Genomic DNA, 21,274 nt, shown 5'->3' on the forward strand with positions numbered 1-21,274 from the left:
CAATACTGGAATATGAATGCAAGCTAGAGGAGAATGAAGACGAGATTTGCCATCTACAAGATTTCAAACGCTAGAGTCACTTCACAAGCCTCGTTACTGGGCTTAGAACAAAAAAAAAAAAAAAAAAAACCTTGGACCGTATACTTTTGACAAAGACTGTACGTCCGATTAAAGGTGGGACCTTACTTGTTCTAGATTCTTGTCCGGCAGTCCAGTGCAGTCCTGCGTTAAATGTCCTAGCAAGAAATGCCGACAAAAGATCATTTATAAACCGCCATTATTACGATTAGCCTGGCTAATTGTGCTTTAGCGCTAAACCTTCTCCCATTGGTATCCAATTAACCCTAACCAGCGGCACCTGCCGGCTGTCTTCCATCAACAGAATTTAAAGCCGTTCTTCTCGCCCGACTCTCGGCGAACTTGTCGGGCATCCGCTCTGTTGCAGGAATATTCTACCGGCCGTGAGTTTTCCTTCCTACAAGTCGTGAACGAATTAAAACTGGGTTATTTAAAACGCCGTGATATTATGAACTCGTTTTCGTCCCTTAATCCACAGTGTCCTTTTTTGATAATATTAGACTGGAGACAACTCCGTACCATAATACGGACAAAAAGGTATTGAATTACCTGTTGTGTGGCTATGTGCATGTTTTTGCCTTAAAGAGCCTTGTTTATTGCTTAGAAAATCAAATTTTACAGAAGCAGTCTTTTTTTTTTTTTTGAACCGAGATCAAACAACCGCTTGAAGTCCGGAAAAACGTCCTGAATCGAAGTTTTAAAGGGAATAGCGGCATAGATTAGCCTGCCTCAAAGACCCGCGTTCTTGAGGCCATTGCAATTCGCCTGTGAAATCACCAGGAGGCAGTGTGATTGTAAATAATTTTGTAACGTTTGTTAGCAGAATAAAGCTGCAGTCTTGGTGAAGCCACTCTCTAGTCACTAAAGCTCGGCAATATATTCACGAAGGATAACAACACTTCGTGCTGGCTCTGCCAATGACGTCACTTCGTTTTAACCCTCGGCACGCTTCGCGGCGCGTTTTGGACAACTCCGAGCGAGAGAGAGAGTGTGAGTGAGTGAGTGAGTGAGTGAGTAAGTGTGTGTGTGTGTGTGTGTGTGTGTGTGTGTGTGTGCGTGTGCGTGTGCGTGTGCGTGTGCGTGTGCGTGTGCGTGTGTGTGTGTGTGTGTGTGTGTGTGTGTGTGTGTGTGTGTGTGTGTGTGTGTGTGTGTGTGTGTGTGTGTGTGTGTGTGTGTGTGTGTGTGTGTGTGTGTGTGTGTGTGTGTGTGTGTGTGTGTGTGTGTGTGTGTGTGTGTGTGTGTGTGTGTGTGTGTGTGTGTGTGTGTGTGTGTGTGTGTCTAGCTTTTACGTTTAGGAATCATGGCTGATAGCTGCCAGGGTACATCAGCAGTGAGCCGAATGGCTGCAATTTAATATTGATGACAAAAAAAAAATATGGTTTATTTATGACGGGCCACAAAGCTCACCGGGCTGTTCGCAGAGGTCGCAGAAACTGCCTAAATTGCTGGTCTGTTCTTCCCGAATAACAGTGAAGTTCGGTTCGTGCGAGGCCAAACCAAGCATTATTAGGTCGGCTGTGGAAAAATGCATAAGCGCATATGTTACTCAGATTACATAACCAAAGTAATGAAATATTTCCGTGACGTAAGATAGTGAGAGACCGGAAAGCGTGGCGTGATATGGTCCATAGGGTCACGAAGAGTCGGACATGACTGAACGACTGAACTGAACTGAAGTGAAACATTCTGCGTAGCAAGGTTATCAAGGCGAATAGAAAGATGTTTGCAGAGTCGTGGCAAATCTTGCGCGTTCAACACGTAGTTTAATAAAGGAAATGCAGAATAGCCAAAGGCAACATAAACTATTCCCCTGCGTCTAAGGCTCTGTCGCGACCCCAGCCTTTCGTTTGCCCCGTGACTTGAACACGTTCTGCCAGGACATTAAGAGACAACTTTACGTTATGTCTAGTTTAGAAGAACTTCTTGTTGGGCGAGTTGGTGCCTACTGTTGTAGGAACAAGTTGCGTATAGAAATACACATACAGGAAAAAACACAAGATCGTTTTCGCGCTTGTGCGTACTCATAGTTTTGAAGTTTTTGCGAAAATAACGGTACCAAATTAGGAACATAAATGGCTGATGTTTAGAAATGCTAGACCTAATTAGGAGAAGCGAAATCGTGATTTTGCTTTGGTTAGGCTTAAGTTTAGACACGGACAAATATGGTTTCACAGCGATTAAACTGCGGAGACTATGGATCCCAAGACGCCGTCAGCTACAAGAGGGAATACGAGATGCTATATCTGCCGCGAAAGGTCAAGTGGTGGTACACCATAGGTTGTACCACGATTAGGCTATAAAGCCGCACATGTGACCTCTGACTCATTGACGGTCAAGCGGCCTGCCGGGCTGAGCCTGGCTAATACATGGCGTTGTGGAGGGCTCACCGTCTGCTCCACAAAGGCAATGTTGAATGCTGGTGTCATGGTTCGGCATGGCTGCGGGTTAAGAGAAAAACAAAATTAAACCAAGCATTCAGACATTGTGCTCAAAGTTTCACTAAAGGTCATCGCTCCGTCAACTGATCCTTTCTTCCTTCCCCTTCTCAGTGCCTTCTTTTTAGTTTGTTTCTCCTTACCCAAATATGCCAACATAAGAGAACCGAGAAGAAGAGGTGGTATCAAGGGCGGAAAACTTAATAGCTCCAGACGACATTCTTAGCGCTAAAAAAACACACACGTACGCTAAAGAAGAGGAAGGACACGGGACAGACCCTACTACATCTGGTTTATTGCACTGAAAATACCTACATTATATAGCAATGGCCACACACGCGCAGACCAACCAAACATGCCCCATTCGCCGAAACCGCTCAAGAAATCGCATTTCTGCCCCCAACAGAGCACCAGACGTGTCACTAACACACTCATCTTCCCTTTTCTTATATGAAATGCTTCAAGCAGTACGCGCGCCCTTTTATCAACGTTTCTGCTCAGAATCCGTATCTCGTTCAGCCACAGCTCACACCCCCTCCACCGAGCACAGTGTTCAGGGAGCCCAGCGCCCTTGTCGGAGTTCAAGGAGCGAAAATGTTCAGCCGCGCGGTCGTTAACACATTTGCCTGTCTGGCATATGTAAACCTTCCCGCAAGTCAACGGGACCTCATGGACAACCCCCGCGCGGCACTCAAAGAATCGTTTTTCGTGCCTAACACCACAGGCGGGCCTTCCATCGTCACGCATGGCACGTGAGCAGTCTTGAAAGCTTCTGGGGAGCGGAGAACACGACAGGAACACCATGTCTATTCGCCACCTCTTTAATGTTGTGGGATATCTTGTGGACATCCGAAAGTCCGCACTCGTGAAGTCATGCCCGCATGCCATGGCTTTGAGGTTCAGGAGACAGATCGAGCGGCTGCATACAGCAAGCTTCCCCTGCGCGGTCGTCACTTCGGTAATAGAAAGTCTGGTCAAAAGAGCGGAGTAGGACTGCGGTTAAACCTGAAGTGGTGCCGTATGTCCACAAGATATCCCACAACATTAAAAAGGTGGCGAATAGACATGGTATTCCTGTCGTGTTCTCCGCTCCTCAGAAGCTTTCAAGACTCTGCTCACGTGTCATGCGTGACGACAGAAGGCCCGCCTGCGGTGTTAGGCACGAAAAACGATTTGTAGAGTGCCGCACGGGGGTTGTGTATGAGATCCCGTTGCTGGGAGGGTTTACATAGGCCAGACAGGCAAATGTGTTAACGACCGCGCGGCTGAACATTTTCGCTCCTTGAACTCCGACAAGGGCGCTGGGCTCCCTGAACACTGTGCTCGGTGGAGGGGGTGTGAGCTGTGGCTGAACGAGATACGGATTCTGAGCAGAAACGTTGATAAAAGGGCGCGCGTACTGCTTGAAGCATTTCATATAAGAAAAGGGAAGATGAGTGTGTTAGTGACACGTCTGGTGCTCTGTTGGGGGCAGAAATGCGATTTCTTGAGCGGTTTCGGCGAATGGAGCGTGTTTGGTTGGTCTGCGCATGTGTGGCCATTGCTATACATTGTAGGTCTTTTCAGTGCAGTAAACCAGATGTAGTAGCGACTGTCCCGTGTCCTTCCTTTTCTTTCGTGTGCATTTGTGCGTTTTTTTAGCGTTAAGAATGCCGTCTGAAGCTGAAAACCATCTAGCCCGTCTACAAGTTCTTTTAAAAATTAATAGATTCAGACACAGAATAAACTGAATAGAAAAAATCAAGGCAAGTGAATTGAATATTTATAAAATGCTTAATTTGTTTAGTGTTTAGTAAAACTTCAGGGCTGTAACAGCAGCCAAGGCCGGCAGGCTCATTTCAGTCCTAGTAGAAAGCAATACTGCAAGAAGCATGGCAAAATAAACAAAAAAAAATGTACTACACCTACTAAGGCAAAGATTTGTACTGTCCTTTACTAAGTACGCGAAGAAAAAACTTTCAGAGTGCGCCGTTTATGCAAAATACACCGGGTTCAGTGCATCTGATCATATTACTTATGTCGGATGTATGAGAGAATCAGATGGCGCACACGCTGACTTATGCTTAGTAAATACAGCCAAGGCAGAGTGTCCCTCTGTTCATTTTAAATGATTCAGTGTTTTAAGACGTCACATTGAATTAAAGTATTTTGTAGTTTCAAATTGAGAAGAATTCAGTTGCTTTTATCCGAGCATTTAATGGGTTAAACTGACGTGCTGAAAGGGCAGCTTCAGGGGTGCTTTCAGGTCTAGGTTTTTTTAAAAGGAGAAAGCCCTTTTTTTCCCCATGCTTCCTGTGACTAGCAAGCGGGGCCAAAACTTGTGATCACAAATTCATCATACACTAACCACGACTATGACTAACCATGACCGTACTAATCAAACCATAATTATAATGATTCATTAGTTCTATTCATAGTCTTAGCCATGATTACTCATAATCGTGGTTAGTGTCTGAAGTTATAAAAGCTCAGTGTAGATGGCGCCACTGCACGCCCAGACATGCCTGAACACGCTAGGCCCTGGCGGAGCTCCATGTACAGCGCTACACATTAGAAACGTGGACACAGGCGCACAACCATGCCCACAACAGGACAGAAATGCTTTCGCACTGCCTCACGTAAGGAGGCTGATGTTCGCCCCTGAATTTCCTTAAACAATTTCACTGTTTTTCTGTGACTTGAGCACTTCTGCTTTATTTGGCTGTTGCAGTTTTCAGGAGAGGTCAGCTTGACATTCTCTATTCTCGTAACTCTCATTTGCATTACTTTGACAGTTCATCCTCAGACCATGAAGAAGTATTTGTTTTCTAAAAAAAAATTCTTGCCATTACTTGAAAACATTTTTCGCTGCAGCTAGAAATTTATAAAAAAAAAACAAGGCAACACTAAGTGAAAAAGTTTGAGGATGTTAATAAACAGTTACCATTAGACGTTATCTCCACAAAATTGCAATACGCCATGAAATGTTTGCTCGGTACGGGTGGTGAAGGGTGGCTGCTCCTGGCCCTGATGGGGCTGGGACAAGTAGGTCACCGTCGCTTGCGGCGGGGGCTAGCATGCCACCATATTTTATCTGTTGAAGGCCGTCATTGCACCCAACAGCGCTTCGGTGATGGACGACGGCGGCTGCGGCGTGCGTCTTTCTCTCCCTCTTCTTTTTCTTTCTTCTGTATTTTCTCATCTGTCCTGCCCCGCCGGAGTGGTGCAGTGGTAAGACGCCCGACTACTGTGCCGGAGTATGCGGGTTCGAACCCGACCTCGGCGGCTGCGTTTCGATGGAGGCGAAACGAAGAGGCGTCCGTGTGCTGTACGATGTCAGTGCACGTTAAAGATCCCCAGGTGGTCGAAATTACTCCGTAGCCCTCCACTACGGCTCCTCTTTCTCTCTTTCCACTTTCACTCCCACCTTCCTCCATTCCCTTACGGCGCGGTTGCGGTGTCCACAGAAAACAAGTGAGACAGTTACCGCGCCTTTCCCTTCCTATAAATAAATAAATCAGTATAAAAAAAATCTCTTCTGTCCGCACGAGGCAGCGGAGGTGGATCAGCTGCAGAGCCAGTAGCAGGCCCGTGCATTTTCTTTTCCTTCTTCTTGCAGCCACAACAGCAACATTTTTGCTAAGTGCATCGCTGGCGACCAGGCTACATCGCCTGTCATTTACAAGCTGGTATTACAGTGTTCGCATAATTCTTAACGTCGGGGGCATTTCAACTGGGCAAGTGGGTATTCTAAATTCTATATTCTTATTGGGAAACTAGTCGTTCTTTTTGTGGCCGGACAGACGTCAGTATAGCCGGAAAGTGCCATAGAATTGCCTTAATGAGAGTTTATCGAAGCCGTTTTTTGTGTCCGTCTAAGTGCTCATTTGTAGAATAAGTTCCCATTCAAGAATGCCCCACATTGTTTCTCCTCGATAACTAATTAGAGTACCAGTTAAATTATTATTGGAACTATAGAACCACACGAACAGATATGTACAACTAAAAACTATAAACGCAAGAGCGTGGTAATTTCGGATTTGTTCAAAACAGTGAAACTTGGAGATGTTTACTAAATAGCGGGTGTGATCGGTTAGCATAATACGTGTCATGCTTTGTTTCGTACAGATTCTTGTGTTACACTATCCTGCTATTCCGAATGACAACCCGCTAAAGCACGCACGCACATACTCAAGAGCAGCAGACAGACCTTTCTGCGTCCGAATAAAATCCATGATCTTGTGTTCGCCTTCGCCTGGCACGGTTGCGTCGGACAATATGACCTCTATCTTCTTCCAGCCGGGGTCAAAGTTGAGTCGGTGGTGGATGTAAAAGTTCAGGCACTTGGTCACCCGCTCCATGAACTCCGTGCCCTGCGTTGCCACGTATGGCGTCAAAGAACGACGCCTGATATAAGCTGTGGACTACCATTCATAGGGAAGGGAAAAGGGGTGCTCAGGTTTCCAAAAACATTCTAGAGTGCACTTTGAACCACCAAAGTGAGATGAGGCGAAAGCCATTACAGCGCAGTTGACCGTAGCCCTCCACTACGGCACCTCTATCTCCCTCTCTTCTTTCACTCCCACCTTCCTCCCTTCCTTACGGCGTGGTGCGTGTGCCAGCGGAAAACTGTGACTGCGCCTTTTCTATACTGTAAATCAATTTCAACGATGCCGATGCTTGCTGTACCAACGCATCCTAGACATATGGGTCTGCTTCTGTTGGCTGTGTGGTGCGGCGTTCGAGGAAGCGGCAAATGAAAAGCGCCGTACGGATGACTTGATCGGACGCCCGGCGGGGTCAGCTTCGTGAACAACTTTTATTTTCAACAGAATGGAGGCCCTCCACTCCCCGCCCCCGGAACGGAGGCCTAGGGGACGGTGGCGGGGACTTCCGCGATTAGAGGCAGGCAAGCCAGCCAGCGGCGGGGCTAGCCAGCCACCAACCTTTATCTGTTATAGGCCGTCATTGCACCCGCCACTGCTTCGGTGGTGGAAAACGGCTGTTGTTGTGGAACGCGTCTTTCTATCCCTCTTCTTTTTCCTTTCTTCTCAATTTTCTCTTCTGTCCGCACGAGTAATTTCGACCACCTGGGAATATTTACCGTGCGCTGACATCGCACAGCACACGAACGAAGTGGCGTCCGTGTGCTGTGTGATGTCAGCGCACGTTAAAGATCCCCAGGTGGTCGAAATTATCCGTAGCCCCCCACTACGGCTCCCCTTTCTCTCTTTCACTTTCACTCCCACCTTCCTCCCTTCCCTCACGGCGCGGTTCAGGTGTCCACAGAGCAAGTGTGACAGATACTGCGCCTTTCCCTTCCTGTGAACCAACCAACCAACCCAACCAGTGGAGCGTGGTGAATGATGGCGTTCCTGGCCCTACGGGGTTGGGACGGTAGGTCAGCGCCGCTTGCGGCGGGAGCTGGCCAGCCACCGAATTTTTATCTGTTGTAGGCCGTCATTGCACCCACCACCGCTTAGGTGGTGGACGATAGCTGTTGTGACGCGCGGTTTTCTCTCCCTCTTCTTCTTCTTTCTTCTCTATTTTCTCTTGTGTCCTCGACCTCGGCGGCTGCGTTTCGATGGAGGAGAAACGAAGAGGCGTCCGTGTGCACCACCTGCGGTGGAATTAATACAGCTCCTTTCCCCCGAGGAGTGGGAAGCCGTGCTGGTCAACACGGACTCGAAGATGCAACTAAGGGCCATCGAGTGGGATAATGTCGTCACCAGCCATGGACTAGCGGCCATCTAGTACGTCTCTCCTTAGACCTGCTTGAGCGACGAAATAAATGTTTTCCAATCCAATCCAAAATCCATGTGCTGTGCGATGTCAGCGCACGTTAATGATCCCCAGGTGGTCTAAATTACTCCGCAGCCCTCCACTACGGCTCCTCTTTCTCTCTTTCCGCTTTCACTCCCGCCTTCCTTCCTTCTCTTATAGCGTGGTTGAAGTGTTCACAGAAAACAAGTGAGACAGTTACCGCGCATTTCCCTTCCTATTAATCAATCAGTCAATCTCTTCTGTCCACAAGAGGCAGCGGAGGTGGCTCAGCTACACAGCCAGTAGCAGGCCCGTGCATTTTGTTTTTCTTCTTCCTACAGCCACAACAATAACAACAACAGAAGAGAAAATATAGAAGAAAGCTAGGAAAACGAAGAGGGAGAGAAAGACGCGCGCCGCAAAAACAGCCGTCGTCCACAACCGAAGCAGTGGCAGGTGCAATGACGGCCTACAACAGATAAAATTCGGTGGCTGGCTAGCCCCCGCCACAAGCGGCGTTGACCTACCGTCCCAGCCCGTAGGGCCAGGAGCCGCCACCCTTCACGACCTCCCATCTCCCGCACGAGACAGTGAAAGTGGCTCAGCGACAGTCAGTAGCAGGCCCGTGCATTTTCTTTTCCTTTTTCCTACAGTCGCAATAACAACAATGGTATACAAGGCAAATTATGAAGTGTGTTTCACGATCCGGGGTGCGGCACAATTGGTAAAGTGCTGATCTGGTGATCCAAGGGATGGATGTTCGATTGCCGGTGGAGACAATTTTAATTTGTTTTTAACTCTCGCTCTCGAAATCGTTACACCTCTGCTGACAACGAAGAGGCATTAAAGGCTTTCGCGGAACAGCCAATGGACAGCCGTCTACGCTTGCATGGGCTGGCCATTACTCCTTGTAGCATAACAATGCAAATTCTGTTGAGGATCCGTGGTAGAAGAAGAGAAAGAAGATGGCTACACAGTGAGATAGGGCACTGAACATAGGTAGAGGAGGAACCTCAGTTCGCTAGCCGAGCCAACGTTTCGACAAGTGGACTTTTCCTCTGCCCGGAAGAAAAGAGACCCTGTTCTTACAGAAACGCCAAGACTTAAGACACGCTGAATCGTTTGATGAGGACGCACGGAGAAGCCATTGTGTTTACAGATTGTGTTTACTGGGCATTATGACTGCCAAAGGCACATTTTGTCGCTGGAGTGACGGTCTTAGCGAAGTGAGATTGAATTCAGCCAAGTGCGAGACCTTCTAGGGGATACGCACACCAGAGAATGTTTAATCCTAAAGCCTAACGAGTAGCATTGCAGCTAGCGCATATACCGTATCAGAACGACTCCATAACAGTCACTGAGGAGGTCGCCGGGTATTATACTTAATAATAATTGGTTGGTTCACTGGAAGGGAAAGGCGCTGTAACTGTCTCACTCGTTTTCTGTGGACACCTGAACCGCGCCGTGAGGGAAGAGAGGAAGGTGGGAGTGAAAGTGAACAGAGAGAAAGGGGAGCCGTAGTGGAGGGCTACGGAGTAATTTCGACCACCTGGGGATCTTTAACGTGCGCTGACATCGCACAGCACACGGACGCCTCTTCGTTTCGCCTTCATCGAAACGCAGCCGCCGAGGTCGGGTTCGAACCCGGGAATTCCGGACAGTAGTCGGGCGGTATTATACTTCAAGCTGCTCTTCTGGCGCGAGAAAAAAAGAGGGGGGAGGGGGGGGGGGGGGTTAGAGGCTCCTGGGGCTGACAGGCTGACAAAAAAGTCGACGAGCTTGGCGGGAAAGTTCAATGTTGTGCGCCCTTTCCACAAATAAGAGGAGGTTTTTTTTAATGCTACCTTGAGGTGTGAGTTAATATGCTGTAAATGTTTCGGAAACAGGCAAAATCCTGGCGGTGGTTGTGCACCTTGGCCGCCAAACACAGTATGACTATAGTGCCTAGAATATACTAGGCACTATAGTATGACTGCAGACGAGAATAAATCCTGCAGCTGCAACTGCGGAGTACTTAAAATGCCTAACAGAAGGAGATAAGGGTTATCAGCGGTTATAAACACTAAACTCTTTGATTAACACTCCTAGAAATTCCAACAATTGTGAAAGTTATAAATCTAATATGGCCAAAATAATTAGTTTTGCCGAAATTCATAGTGTAGCACTTCGGACGTGAACTTGAAGTGAAAAAAAATATATTGACCGGAGCTACGTGGGCAATCTGACCGCAATGCGTAGATGAAACTTTTATTAATTTGGCACGAACTGACTTAGCAGATTAAATTATTTATGTTCAGTTTATTGCACAATTAAATTTCTTTGCAGTTCTTTAAACCCACGTGGAGCATTGGGAAGTGGCGCTGTCCAGCTCGGCCTGGAGGACCAGCTAACGTTCGTGGACAGTGCTAGTGCGGCAGTAACCTCTGCAATGGCGGTGGGACAGGGGCACCTCCCACTAACTGCTAGTGTTTTTATTTTCAATCAATAACCATGTCTAACTAAATCACTCACGGAATGTTTGCATCTGTAAGTTTTCCTTTCTGGAACTGAATTTTCCGTTTGTCGCTGATGCTTTCTCCGAAGGCGTTGCTCTTCGACTCACCCCAGGGTTTTAACGCTTTGTACTCCGCTCATTAAAAGTCCCACATACATGAGACCAGCTCACAAGCAACGCACATTGTCCCGTTAAATCGTCAAGGAAACCTCGCTCATACCCACTTTAATGCACGCAGTGTCATCCGGTGTTGCGAGGCCTCTGATATATCCACTTTTCTAACACTCTCCTCATCAATGTACCTATTCACCGGGTCGTTCCCACGTCAGCTGCCCACAAGATGCCCATTCCCCTGTGCACTTCGGAGCCTCCTCCATCATCCGGCCTCTGGGCTGCTCCCGGAGCAGCCGTGTTTTGGATGTTCCGCAATGCGATTTTAATTCTTCCACATTGTCACGTAAGAATCCTGTGAGGGTATCAGCTTCCGGGAACACCCAGACGCAGGACGACTTTTTCCAAACTTTGCTAGGTAGTGTTAACGCGATGAAAGTTCGTCAAGTAACGCCAAGACTTTCAGTTGTCCTCACCGGACTGGCATCGTGACAGAACTGGCTGTCATGACGACGACACTATCCGACAGTGCTGAGAAAGTGATGCCATCAATGCAATGTTCGCCGTGCCTTAAGGGCAACTCTAATTCATTTTCGACTCGGCTGCTTGTATTGATCTCTTCTTTACTTTCTTAGCACTGGCCGGCGATGTCATATGGTAAGGTTTAGGCGTTTAAAGACCAAGGGCAACCATTTGGACCGTCACGAAGAGCGTCACTTACAGTGTTAGCTAATGAATTCTGCAAGCATGAAATATCTCACCGGCGTGATGCAGTTGCTGTCGAAGAGCTTTCGCTCGGGTGGCAAAGTGGCGCGACGTTCCGTCAGCTCCGCACGAACTTCTTTTATCAGCAGCGCCTTCTCAGTTAACTGCCTGGAGGCGCAGAACCTCCGGGCGCGCTGCTGGTTGATCTTGGCACGAGGTGGCTGTGTGCAGAGAGACGAAAATATTCAGCTATCTCGCGCTATCCCTGTTGTACTGTAACAAGTGCACATTTAGAGTTAGAACACCCAAAATTGTGTAAAAGACAACCCGAGGCTAGCTCCATTAGCAGTATTGAAGGAACACTGGAGTGGTTAGTCTTCACTCACACTCTTGAGCATCTCATTTACACCTTTTTATTGCGTCCTGAGTAAAAATTCCAAACAATGACAAAGCTGGAAATATTTTTCATTGCTCAAGCAGGAAATGCAGACCTTTAAGGCGAATTGAGTGGCCTCAGTACTTAATGTGTTCTTTGATATATGAAGGTTTACTTGCTTTTGAGAACCGTTCGGACAGATTGTCTTTTACAGTAGAATCTGTGTCTTTTACAGTGGAATCTGTCATACTTTGGCCTAGCGGGAGGATTCATAGTTAGGCCAATACCGCATCAAGAGGCCGGAGCCACACATGTGACGAGCGCAGACCTATCGCTTTCCAAGTTTATATTGCGTTTACGTAGCGTTCCTAAAGTGCATCATGCGTCCACAATTGTGGTTAAGAAGATTTACCACCGGCATCAAAATATCAGGATCTCCACACAGCAATCTCTCGGTTCAGAAAATGGCAGAAGCATTGAAAAACATGCCAGAAGCTTGCAAGCGGAAGGGACGCACTTACCACTCCGTCAACAGAGAGGTAGAGAAGTCTCCTCGGTCGGACGATGCTGAAGACATGGTCGATGTAGTCGAACATCGCAGTCATCATCTCATCTTCACTCTTGGGGGAAGGCCTACGCTATCACGAAGGAGACAAAGAAACAAGGACTTCTATCAATGAAATAATCTACTGAGAGCAGCAAGGATAACTAATTTGACATTGTATTCACCAAATTTTGTCTCGTCGAAGGTAGTCACTGAGAGTGCGTGTCACAACACTATAATGCGACAATGATCACATATACGATGACATGTAGTGCGACGCGTTGCTATTACTGCTGCATATTTTACCTTGTACACGGCATCGACCGTGGTATCAGACACGTAAGATTTCAGGAAAGTCTTGACTGGCCATAACGTCGAACAAAAACCTACACTAAAAAACCCACAAGATATCGGAGTAGGCGAAATAACTTACGACTACGTAAGGGACGTTGTCTCAAAACGAGAAGCAGCCGTCGAAATTGCAGAACCCAAATCTGAAAAATTTGCGTAGGGCAGAGGAGGAACACCCCAGGGTTTCGTCCTTTCACCCCGGCTTTTCAACGTTGCATTGATTAAGCTTCTATCGAAGCAAGAAGATATTGAGGACCTGAACTACAGCCTGTAAGCGGACGACACCACACTCTGGACCACGGGAGGTAGGGGTTGACAAATTGAAATCACCCTTCAGACAGCTCTGAAAATTGTTGAAGGAGGTAGAGGAGTCTCTTCGGACGGACGATGCTGAATAAGTGGTCGGTGCAGTAAACATCGCAATCATCATCTCATCTTCGATCTTGGGGGAAGGCCTACACACTCATGAAGGAGGCAGAAAGAATGCTCTTTTAAAACGTTCGTGATTCTCGTGTAACAGCCACCACGCAGTAGATTGGACGAATAACATTCTGGAATCGAACTAAAGGCTGGCGTGTGTGTCTAGAGGAAAATAGAAGCCTTTGTAGAAGCCTCTGTCATCAGCAGGATTGCTTACGCTGTTCTGTATTTACACCTAGGTAACAGCGAGAGGACTAAAGTTAGAAGAAGCAAAAGCATAAAAGAAGCACTTGGCCTCCCCATCAGCACGTCTATGGATCGGCTAATGAAGCTGGTAGTGCACAAAACGCTGGCAGAACTGGTAGAGGCCAACCAACTCTCTCAGTACCTCAATACTAAAAAATGGCTAAGTCCTTGACTGGACGAAGCATACTTCTAAGACTATACGCATTCCAATAAGTCAAGGAGACCACTATACTGACGTTCCAAATTAAAGTCAGAAGGCGGATGAAATTCCCCCTACTGCCCCGGGACATGCATCCAGAGCGTCAAAGATGGAAGAAAAGGGCGGAAACGCTTCACAAATCATGTAAAGGAAGACAAAGCGTGATCCCTGCCAATGCCGCCGAGTATGAGGACATGAATGTTAAGGTTTCGGCCGTAACAGATGGTCAACAAAATCTAAGAATATGCCGCTCGGCCAAGACGAGCGTAGCTGACATGGCTGAAACGGTGGTCATTGCCATTGCGATACCATGGACGATAGCTGCTAAAATCGTGATTAAAAACAGCAATAACAATTTTCTCATGTGAATGGTATCTCCACAGGCACGAAGGATATTGAAAACACGCCAGGATGACAGTTTATTCAGGCTAGTAAAGACACCAGCTCATTTGCAACTTCATGGACAAAAAGAGCTCATGAGCTCACCCACGGTCTCACCTTCCAGCTAGGCTGCAACGCTCAGTACACTCTGAGAAGGGACAAGCTAGTGAGCCATAATGAAATTACTAGGCACTCTCGGCTAAACAGGGTAGAATACTCACCGCCAAATAGGACACCTAAGAGCCAAGAAAGCGCTGAAGGTGCTTACAAAAAAGAAGTTTTCTGAATCCGGCTAACCTTCACCAGTGGTTCCCGGAGCAATTCTCAGGTAGATGTAAACTAGGTCGAGATAGCGCAGTTCTTATACGTGTACTATGAACGTGTCAAGAAATTGAGGATATAGATCAAGAGACAAAACTGAAGAATTTTGTGAGGATCTACGGTTAAATTGAAACCCTCAGATTCAGTTAAGTTTATTCCAACTGGCCGAACATGCCTCCCGGATGCAATGCCTCCTGGCCGCTGTTTAGGCGGATACACTGACGCCTATCCTGCACCAGTTCTGTAACCAAGTTTTACCACCACAGCCCTGATTTTGGTTCTTACTAAAATTCGATACCTGGCATGTAGTGGCCCTCCTAACATATATTATCAGCAAAATAATGTTTTTATTGTTAGGAATTCGGTTTATAAAATATATCTGGACCATTCTGCTTCAAGCTTGTGACACTGGTGAAGATGTCTACTGTCGCAAGATTTAGTTTTAGTTTTAAAATTTTGGTCTGTTTTCGTGTTACCTCTGCGATGCAATGTGCAAGTGGCAGTGAAGAAAATATTACCATAATTTGTAGAGCATACTCGTTCGTATTCTGCTCAGTTTGTGTAAAAGGCTTGGTATATGCCCTTAGTTGAATTGAGAAACGTATGGCTCTTTCGAGAAACATTTTCAACATTTATTTAGCATATGAGCTAAGTTTCCATTCAAGGAATTGGAAATTGTAGGGAACCAGCCACCCAGACTGCATTTCGGCTTGCTTTCCATAAGCATGTAATATACGCTGATCCTTCCGAAAAACAACTCTCACCTAGATCCAATAGAAGGTTGATAGCTGGTTGTCTTGTGCACCCGCAACGAGCCTTCGTTTAGTCCTCGCTTCCCTCTCGATAGTGCTGCTGTCGAGTTACTCAGCAGACATTACGGAGCGTCCGTGACTCGCGTACGCTTTAGACGACCATAGCAGACTTTAAGCTTGAACTACGCCGCTACTTTAGCAATGATCTATATTTTTGAAATATCATTTTATGGCATTAAAAATCACAAGGGCGAGCCTTCTTTGGTTACTCCTGAAACGTAACGCACACTGCGTCGTCGCATGATTTCAAAACGTAAATGTGGCATGCGGGTCCGGAAATGCGTTATTCTAATTCATCTAAATACTTTTCACCTCTTTCGCATTGCATAATGCATTGCCGTGCATCTGTTATCGCCTATATCGGCAACGATGCGGACTATATGTAAAAAACTTCGTTAAAACCATCAATAAATTACGCAGAGTTAGTTGTTTACCCTTGTTAAAAACTAGAAACGGCAACAACTCAATGTCTAGGCGAGAGCATGAAATTCAAAATTGCCCGCGCTGAAGAATTCGCCACATAGGGCCGGTGGTGTTTAATAATGGAGAGCGCGAGAACTTCCTTAACTTTCTTATTACTTTCTAATTTTGCAGTCCCTTTAGCACGAACTTCACGGAATTGTGTGTTGCGCATTCATGCATAAGCATGTTCGGCCCAAAAATCTGATCTTCAAGCGAGTATGGTACGGTAGTAATGCTGCCATATGCCAAGCGCATTTTACTCTTAACTCGCGTAGAAGTGTAACGACAGAAACAATAAAGGTCGAAATAATGCTTGACAGATAAACGGTAAATCGGACTTGCTTGTTTTCGGGATGAGTGCAGAGGTGTATTATGTTGTTCATGTCCAGGTACAAGTTGTCGAACTCCACGCCATTCGGGTTCGGTTGGGTCGTGTCGATGGGGACCTCGACTCCGTCAACTATTGTCACCTGCAACCGAAAACAAGGAAATGAGCGAGACAATTTGTGGTACACCTCTCCTTCATCGGGACCAATATCTGCGCCACACGTGCCTTCAAAGGCCGTCAGGTAGGCATATCTTTCGACCCATGCGCTCTCCTGCACATGAAAGTAATGTTTTATGCTTTTAGGTTTTAGTGGGGCAGCTCCTCCTATGCACCTCCCTTTCACCTCCCGACGTAGTTTGAGCCTTTGAGGCCATTTCAAGGTACGTAATAATTATTTCCGCTATTTACATTGCACCGATTACATCACTTCCATCAGAGTGCAGCCTCACTGTCGGCACTCCAATTTCAATATCGCTACTCCCAGCCATGTTTTTCGGATACTTTTATCCATCTATAGGTCTCTTCTCTGCCCCGTACTCTTGGTCACTCTGTTTTCTCTGTTGTTTCTAAGTCGTCCCCTCTGGATCTTTACCGACTGCTCTGCTACAGGTTCCTTTGCCGAGCTGTCCTTTCGTCGCAGGTACTCCTGCAGCCAGCCTCGGGCACACGTCAAATTTTAGGAAACCGCGGCTATGTGCGCAAACTGCTGGCCTCTTTGAAGATGGCTGCGGGAAGATCAGGTGTTCCTTTGAGAGTGGTACTCTTTCGTGTCGCAAGCTTCGTACTTTATCAGCTGGCAGCCCGCCCAGCGCCAGCCAGCCGACCTCTTTGCCGGTCCGAACTGTTCAATGGGAGAATTCTGTCTGTGTGTGGGCCGCTTGACAGTACGCGCTCGCGCACACCACACACACGCTCACACACACTCACAACACGCACGCACATGCACACACACACAAACACACAAACACACACACAGCCGTCTTTACTCTTGCGCTGTTGGGGGCAAATCAACACCGAACACGAAAGATGTGTTTATAGCTGTCCCGAGCACTGATTATTGCACCCCCTCCCAGTGTATTTTGGGCGCATTCGCTCAATAAATCGCACTCTACTGCATGATTTGTATTATTTATTGAGTACAGTTTCAGCCAAGGTAACAAAAATAACCGGTCGACTGGCGTCACTTCGCAGGCAATTGTTGCCAGTCGAATGAGACATGTCCAATTACTCGACTCTTCTAAAAAACACTCCCAGGTGGCGCATTTCCTTGGGCGGCCAATATCCCGGGCCGCTTGTCTCTTCGGTGTAAGTCTACTCCAAACAGGATTGTCTGTGGTGGGTGAGACCGATGAAAGCAGGAGACTGCCTCGCTCGAATAAAATATATGTCACTACCACGCTGTGAAACATTGGCAAGCAATAGCAGCCACACTTACTTGCATAGTAAATGCTACACTTAATGACCTCTGTATTCCAGCATTCAGCGGGAGCACTGCCATAACAATAACATGTTCAAAGCATGCAAGGTCAAGTATCTTTAGAATTTTTATGCTCCCGAAAAAAGTGCTAAACTCTCTGGGAAATTTCAATAAATGTTCAACACGAGGGATACACTCTTTCACTGTCGTGTCTGGTACAGTGACAGTGATTCGGTCCCTCGAGACTCCGCCCAAGCTCCCATGATCGACATTTCCCCTGTGTGACCTGTTTGAGTCTACGGCCTCGTCTTGACAACGCCAGAAGCCGGATATTCGGAGCATCAACAAGGCAAGACAGTATTTCCAGGTTCTTAGTGTTTTGCGCTGTCCTGAAGAGCTTGAACATTCGCTCTTGCAACAAACCCATTGCAATTACCACCAAACATGCCTCGTATTATTCTACAATTCGTACAGCACTTTCAACAAGTACTTCACAATTTGTTCTACGCAGCGAAACGAATCTGACGCTTTTGTCTTCACGAGCACTACAACTGCTTGATAAGAATAAACGATTCTCCCAATCGAACAGTTTGGTTTAAAAATCAACAGCAGCCATGCTCACCGCCTCTTCGACGCAGCGGGTCATGATGGATGGATATTTCCTCACGAGCCATTTGAATAGGCCCGAGACTCCCATCTTTTACCTAGGAAGAAAACACCAAAAAGGAAAGGCATTAGTATTGACTTATTTGATTTATTGAATTTTTTACCGATTGCTCGACGGCGTGATTGATTAGCTGGATGATTAGTTAACGCACCTTTCTACACTATGAATGCCAATATTATAAGCGCTAATGGATGCGGTAGCAGAGTGGTCATGAATATCAGCTCCCTGGTGTTCAGTCTTATTGGTCGAGCGTTATCGGATTCAGTTTTCGCTGAAGCTTGATAATGTAGTGTTAAAAGCCTCCCATCTTCGCCGATTACATCAAATTTAAGAGGTATTTAAGAAAGGAATGCACTTCTGCTGCCAAAGCATACAATTTCCTATATTTGTGATGAAAACCTACCTGAGAGCTTGGAAAGTACACCGTGCCCCTGCAACGGAATGCACTAGAGGACATGCTCCCTTACTCCCTTTTTTACTCCCTTATATGCTTATTCATGTTTAGTGTTTTAGTCTGCCTTTGAAGTCTGCTTCCAAGAAAATTCAATGTGGAATTATTAAAATTTATAATTCAAAACCAAAACAAAGTCGGAAACTTTTCGGAACACGCTATATCTTTTCCTGTGGCCTGCGGGTATTTATTTTCAACGCGATAGCATTGAAGTCTCCCTTCTGCAGAAACTACGGCGTAAAAGTTGGGAGTAAAAAACATTGGCTGTCGTTCAGCTCTTGTTAAGTCGGGTTGAATTGCGTTAGCGATACCTCCATGACTGCACTTATGGTTCAGCGTGTAGTGTACCTCAAGGTGTAGCTTGAGATGTTTAGCTATGAGTAAAGACATGGCGCACAAACGAACGACTAGTCTTCTATGCTATTATTAATGCCAATGAACACACTACGGCGGTCCGTAAAGTAATGAGACTTGGTCTGAATTTGGTTCACGTTCATAGGGCTCGGTTAAAGCCGGGCTTTATATGTGGGCTGGCAGGAGCTGCCAACTTGGGTCTCTCGTTTCACATGGGTAGGTTATGTCAGACTCAGCCTGACAGGACACTGGCATTCACGTTACCCCTATAGGCCACTAAGGCACGTTCATACAGCATGGTTAAAGCCAGGCTTTATATGTGGGCTGGCAGGAGCTGCCAACTTGGGTCTCTCGTTTCACATGGGAAGGTTATGTCAGATTCAGCCTGCCAGGCCCCTGGCAATCACGTTACCCCTATAGGTCACTAAAGCACGTTCATACGGCTTGGCTAAAGCCGTGTTCAGCTCCGCTGCTGCTCAAGGTCAAACGTGGCTCTTCCCGGGACTACGCGGTGGGCTGAAACCTGGCGCAGTATTGCTAAGGCAATAAAGCACTGACATGGCTTTGGTAGGTTAGGTTACATGGCCAAGCATTGATTAGTCATTGGGTTGTGTGAGGTACCGGTATACCATACGCCACCACAAAGCTTTCAGGAGCTACCAAATCAGGTTGCTCATGTGACATGGGTAGACGAAATAGGAAAGAGCCGTCCAGGGCTCTTGGCGGCCGAGGCACGAACGCTACTCCTAAGCTACGCTGGCCCGTTCATACGGCTTGGTTAAAGCGGGGTTTTATGCGTTCAGAGTCATTGCTTACGATCTGTAACTAAATAATATCGAAGCTTAGTGCAGTATGCTAATAAGAATATGTGAGATATTAGCACGCATATTAAACAACTGGAACTTAAGCAAGCAGAAACAGCCTGCAAGTGAGCGAGTAACCGCAAGGAAAGCAGCAGATGGGATCATTTAACGCCATCGCAACTATAATTTTTCCTATAATTATTAGGACCACTTCTTGGCAAAGAGTTCGATCGATGTCGTTAGGTTTCTTAAGAATGAGGCAGATGTTAGTAGCGCCTGTCCTGTGTCCTTCCTTTTCTTTCTGTGCGCGTGTCTATTTTTAGCGCTGAGAATGCTGTCTGAAGTAAAATTATTAGTTTCGCTGTTCTTGAAAGGTCACAGAAGGAAAATCTATTTTTTTTTTCGAGACATTTTGAATTATAAGCGAAAAACAGCGCACCATCCCAAAACGAGGAAAAACAAGATGAGGCACCGTTTAAAGTTGACGATTTTATTTAGACCGCCTTAGTTTAGGTAAACGCGGGACACACTGAAAAAGCAGAAGTACAAAATGGATAACAACGGGGGTAAAACTATGCAACATCTGCTAACTCCCAAAACCCATGAACAGGAACGAATACTTGGACAACACAACATCCCCATGTTCTTTTATTTTTTGGCACAGTACTGAAAGCAGCGCTAGTGTACATCTTGCCCAACTTGATAATTTCTGATGATCTGAGGCATTCAAATTAATGGCTACCATTGTTAAGGTTACAAATCGGCAATTTTGAACCAAGTAATGGCAACACCATTCGCTGGAATCGAATTACAATCTTCTGAGAAGCATCCCTCAAATTATTGCAATGTTCTCAAAGCCTGTCGTTAACATAACTAGTTTGTTCAACAAAGTAGTCGCAAGGCTAGAAGAGAGAACAGACAAGGTTTTACTTGCAAGATACAAGCCCCTTTTGGGTGCTCTTTGCGCACATGGGAAGCGTTTTAACACCTCTTTTCAAACTATTTACGCGTGCGCCCATGATACCGAATCAAGCCTGGCTAGAGGAAACATCTAATGAGACTTTCTTCTTAATCGTTTTCAATTGTGTGGCGTGACATGCGCATACGGCGTGGCCATTACTTCGACTGATACGAGACAAAGACGAGCCGGATTTCAATTTCGGAGCTTGAGATGTACCCAGTCAGCGATGTCACTCCACTCGACCTGTGCGGGGAGGCGCAAGATCGGAGGCTTTTCGCTGTGGTACTCATGACTAGGCGGGGGGTTAACAATTGCCGCATTTTCCCCTGAGTTGAATAGTAAGGACGTGTTTCTGAAAAATCAGGATACTTGACTACGCCAGGCTTTTGGCTAAGCTCAACCTGAGACAGTGGCTTAAAGTGCCGAAGACGTTCATGATGACGAGTACAACGTCGGCCGTCTGTAGAGAACGCTTTCTGAGCTTTGACCACAGACGGCACCCATGTAGACTCTGGTCAGAAGTTCCTGGTTAATATCTTATCTCTTGGCTGCCCCTGAGTCCGAGGTTTCGTTCCTTGGTCACATCTGATCTTCTTGCGCTGCTTTTTCTGCACGG

At 46.6% G+C, this 21,274-nt stretch overlaps 1 protein-coding gene across 1 annotated transcript in view; it reads right to left on the bottom strand.

Moving 5' to 3' along the window:
• The window catches only part of LOC146181373 (5'-3' exoribonuclease 2-like), a 66,723-nt gene extending 48,604 nt beyond the window's left edge, over positions 1-18,119 (bottom strand). Inside the window, exons 1-8 of the mRNA XM_084575775.1 lie at positions 18,045-18,119; positions 16,020-16,147; positions 12,463-12,574; positions 11,622-11,786; positions 6,703-6,865; positions 2,466-2,516; positions 1,486-1,593; positions 187-236 (exon numbers count right to left, since the gene is read on the bottom strand). Of these exons, the coding sequence (XP_084431901.1) occupies positions 187-236; positions 1,486-1,593; positions 2,466-2,516; positions 6,703-6,865; positions 11,622-11,786; positions 12,463-12,574; positions 16,020-16,147; positions 18,045-18,119 (852 nt within the window). The remainder of the gene's footprint in view (positions 1-186; positions 237-1,485; positions 1,594-2,465; positions 2,517-6,702; positions 6,866-11,621; positions 11,787-12,462; positions 12,575-16,019; positions 16,148-18,044) is intronic.
• Positions 18,120-21,274: the final 3,155 nt, after the last annotated feature.

The sequence above is a fragment of the Amblyomma maculatum genome, chromosome 8 (assembly GCF_055883805.1).
Source record: "Amblyomma maculatum isolate TAMU_Amacu chromosome 8, ASM5588380v1, whole genome shotgun sequence".
In the NCBI taxonomy this organism is placed as follows: Eukaryota; Metazoa; Arthropoda; class Arachnida; order Ixodida; family Ixodidae; genus Amblyomma; species Amblyomma maculatum.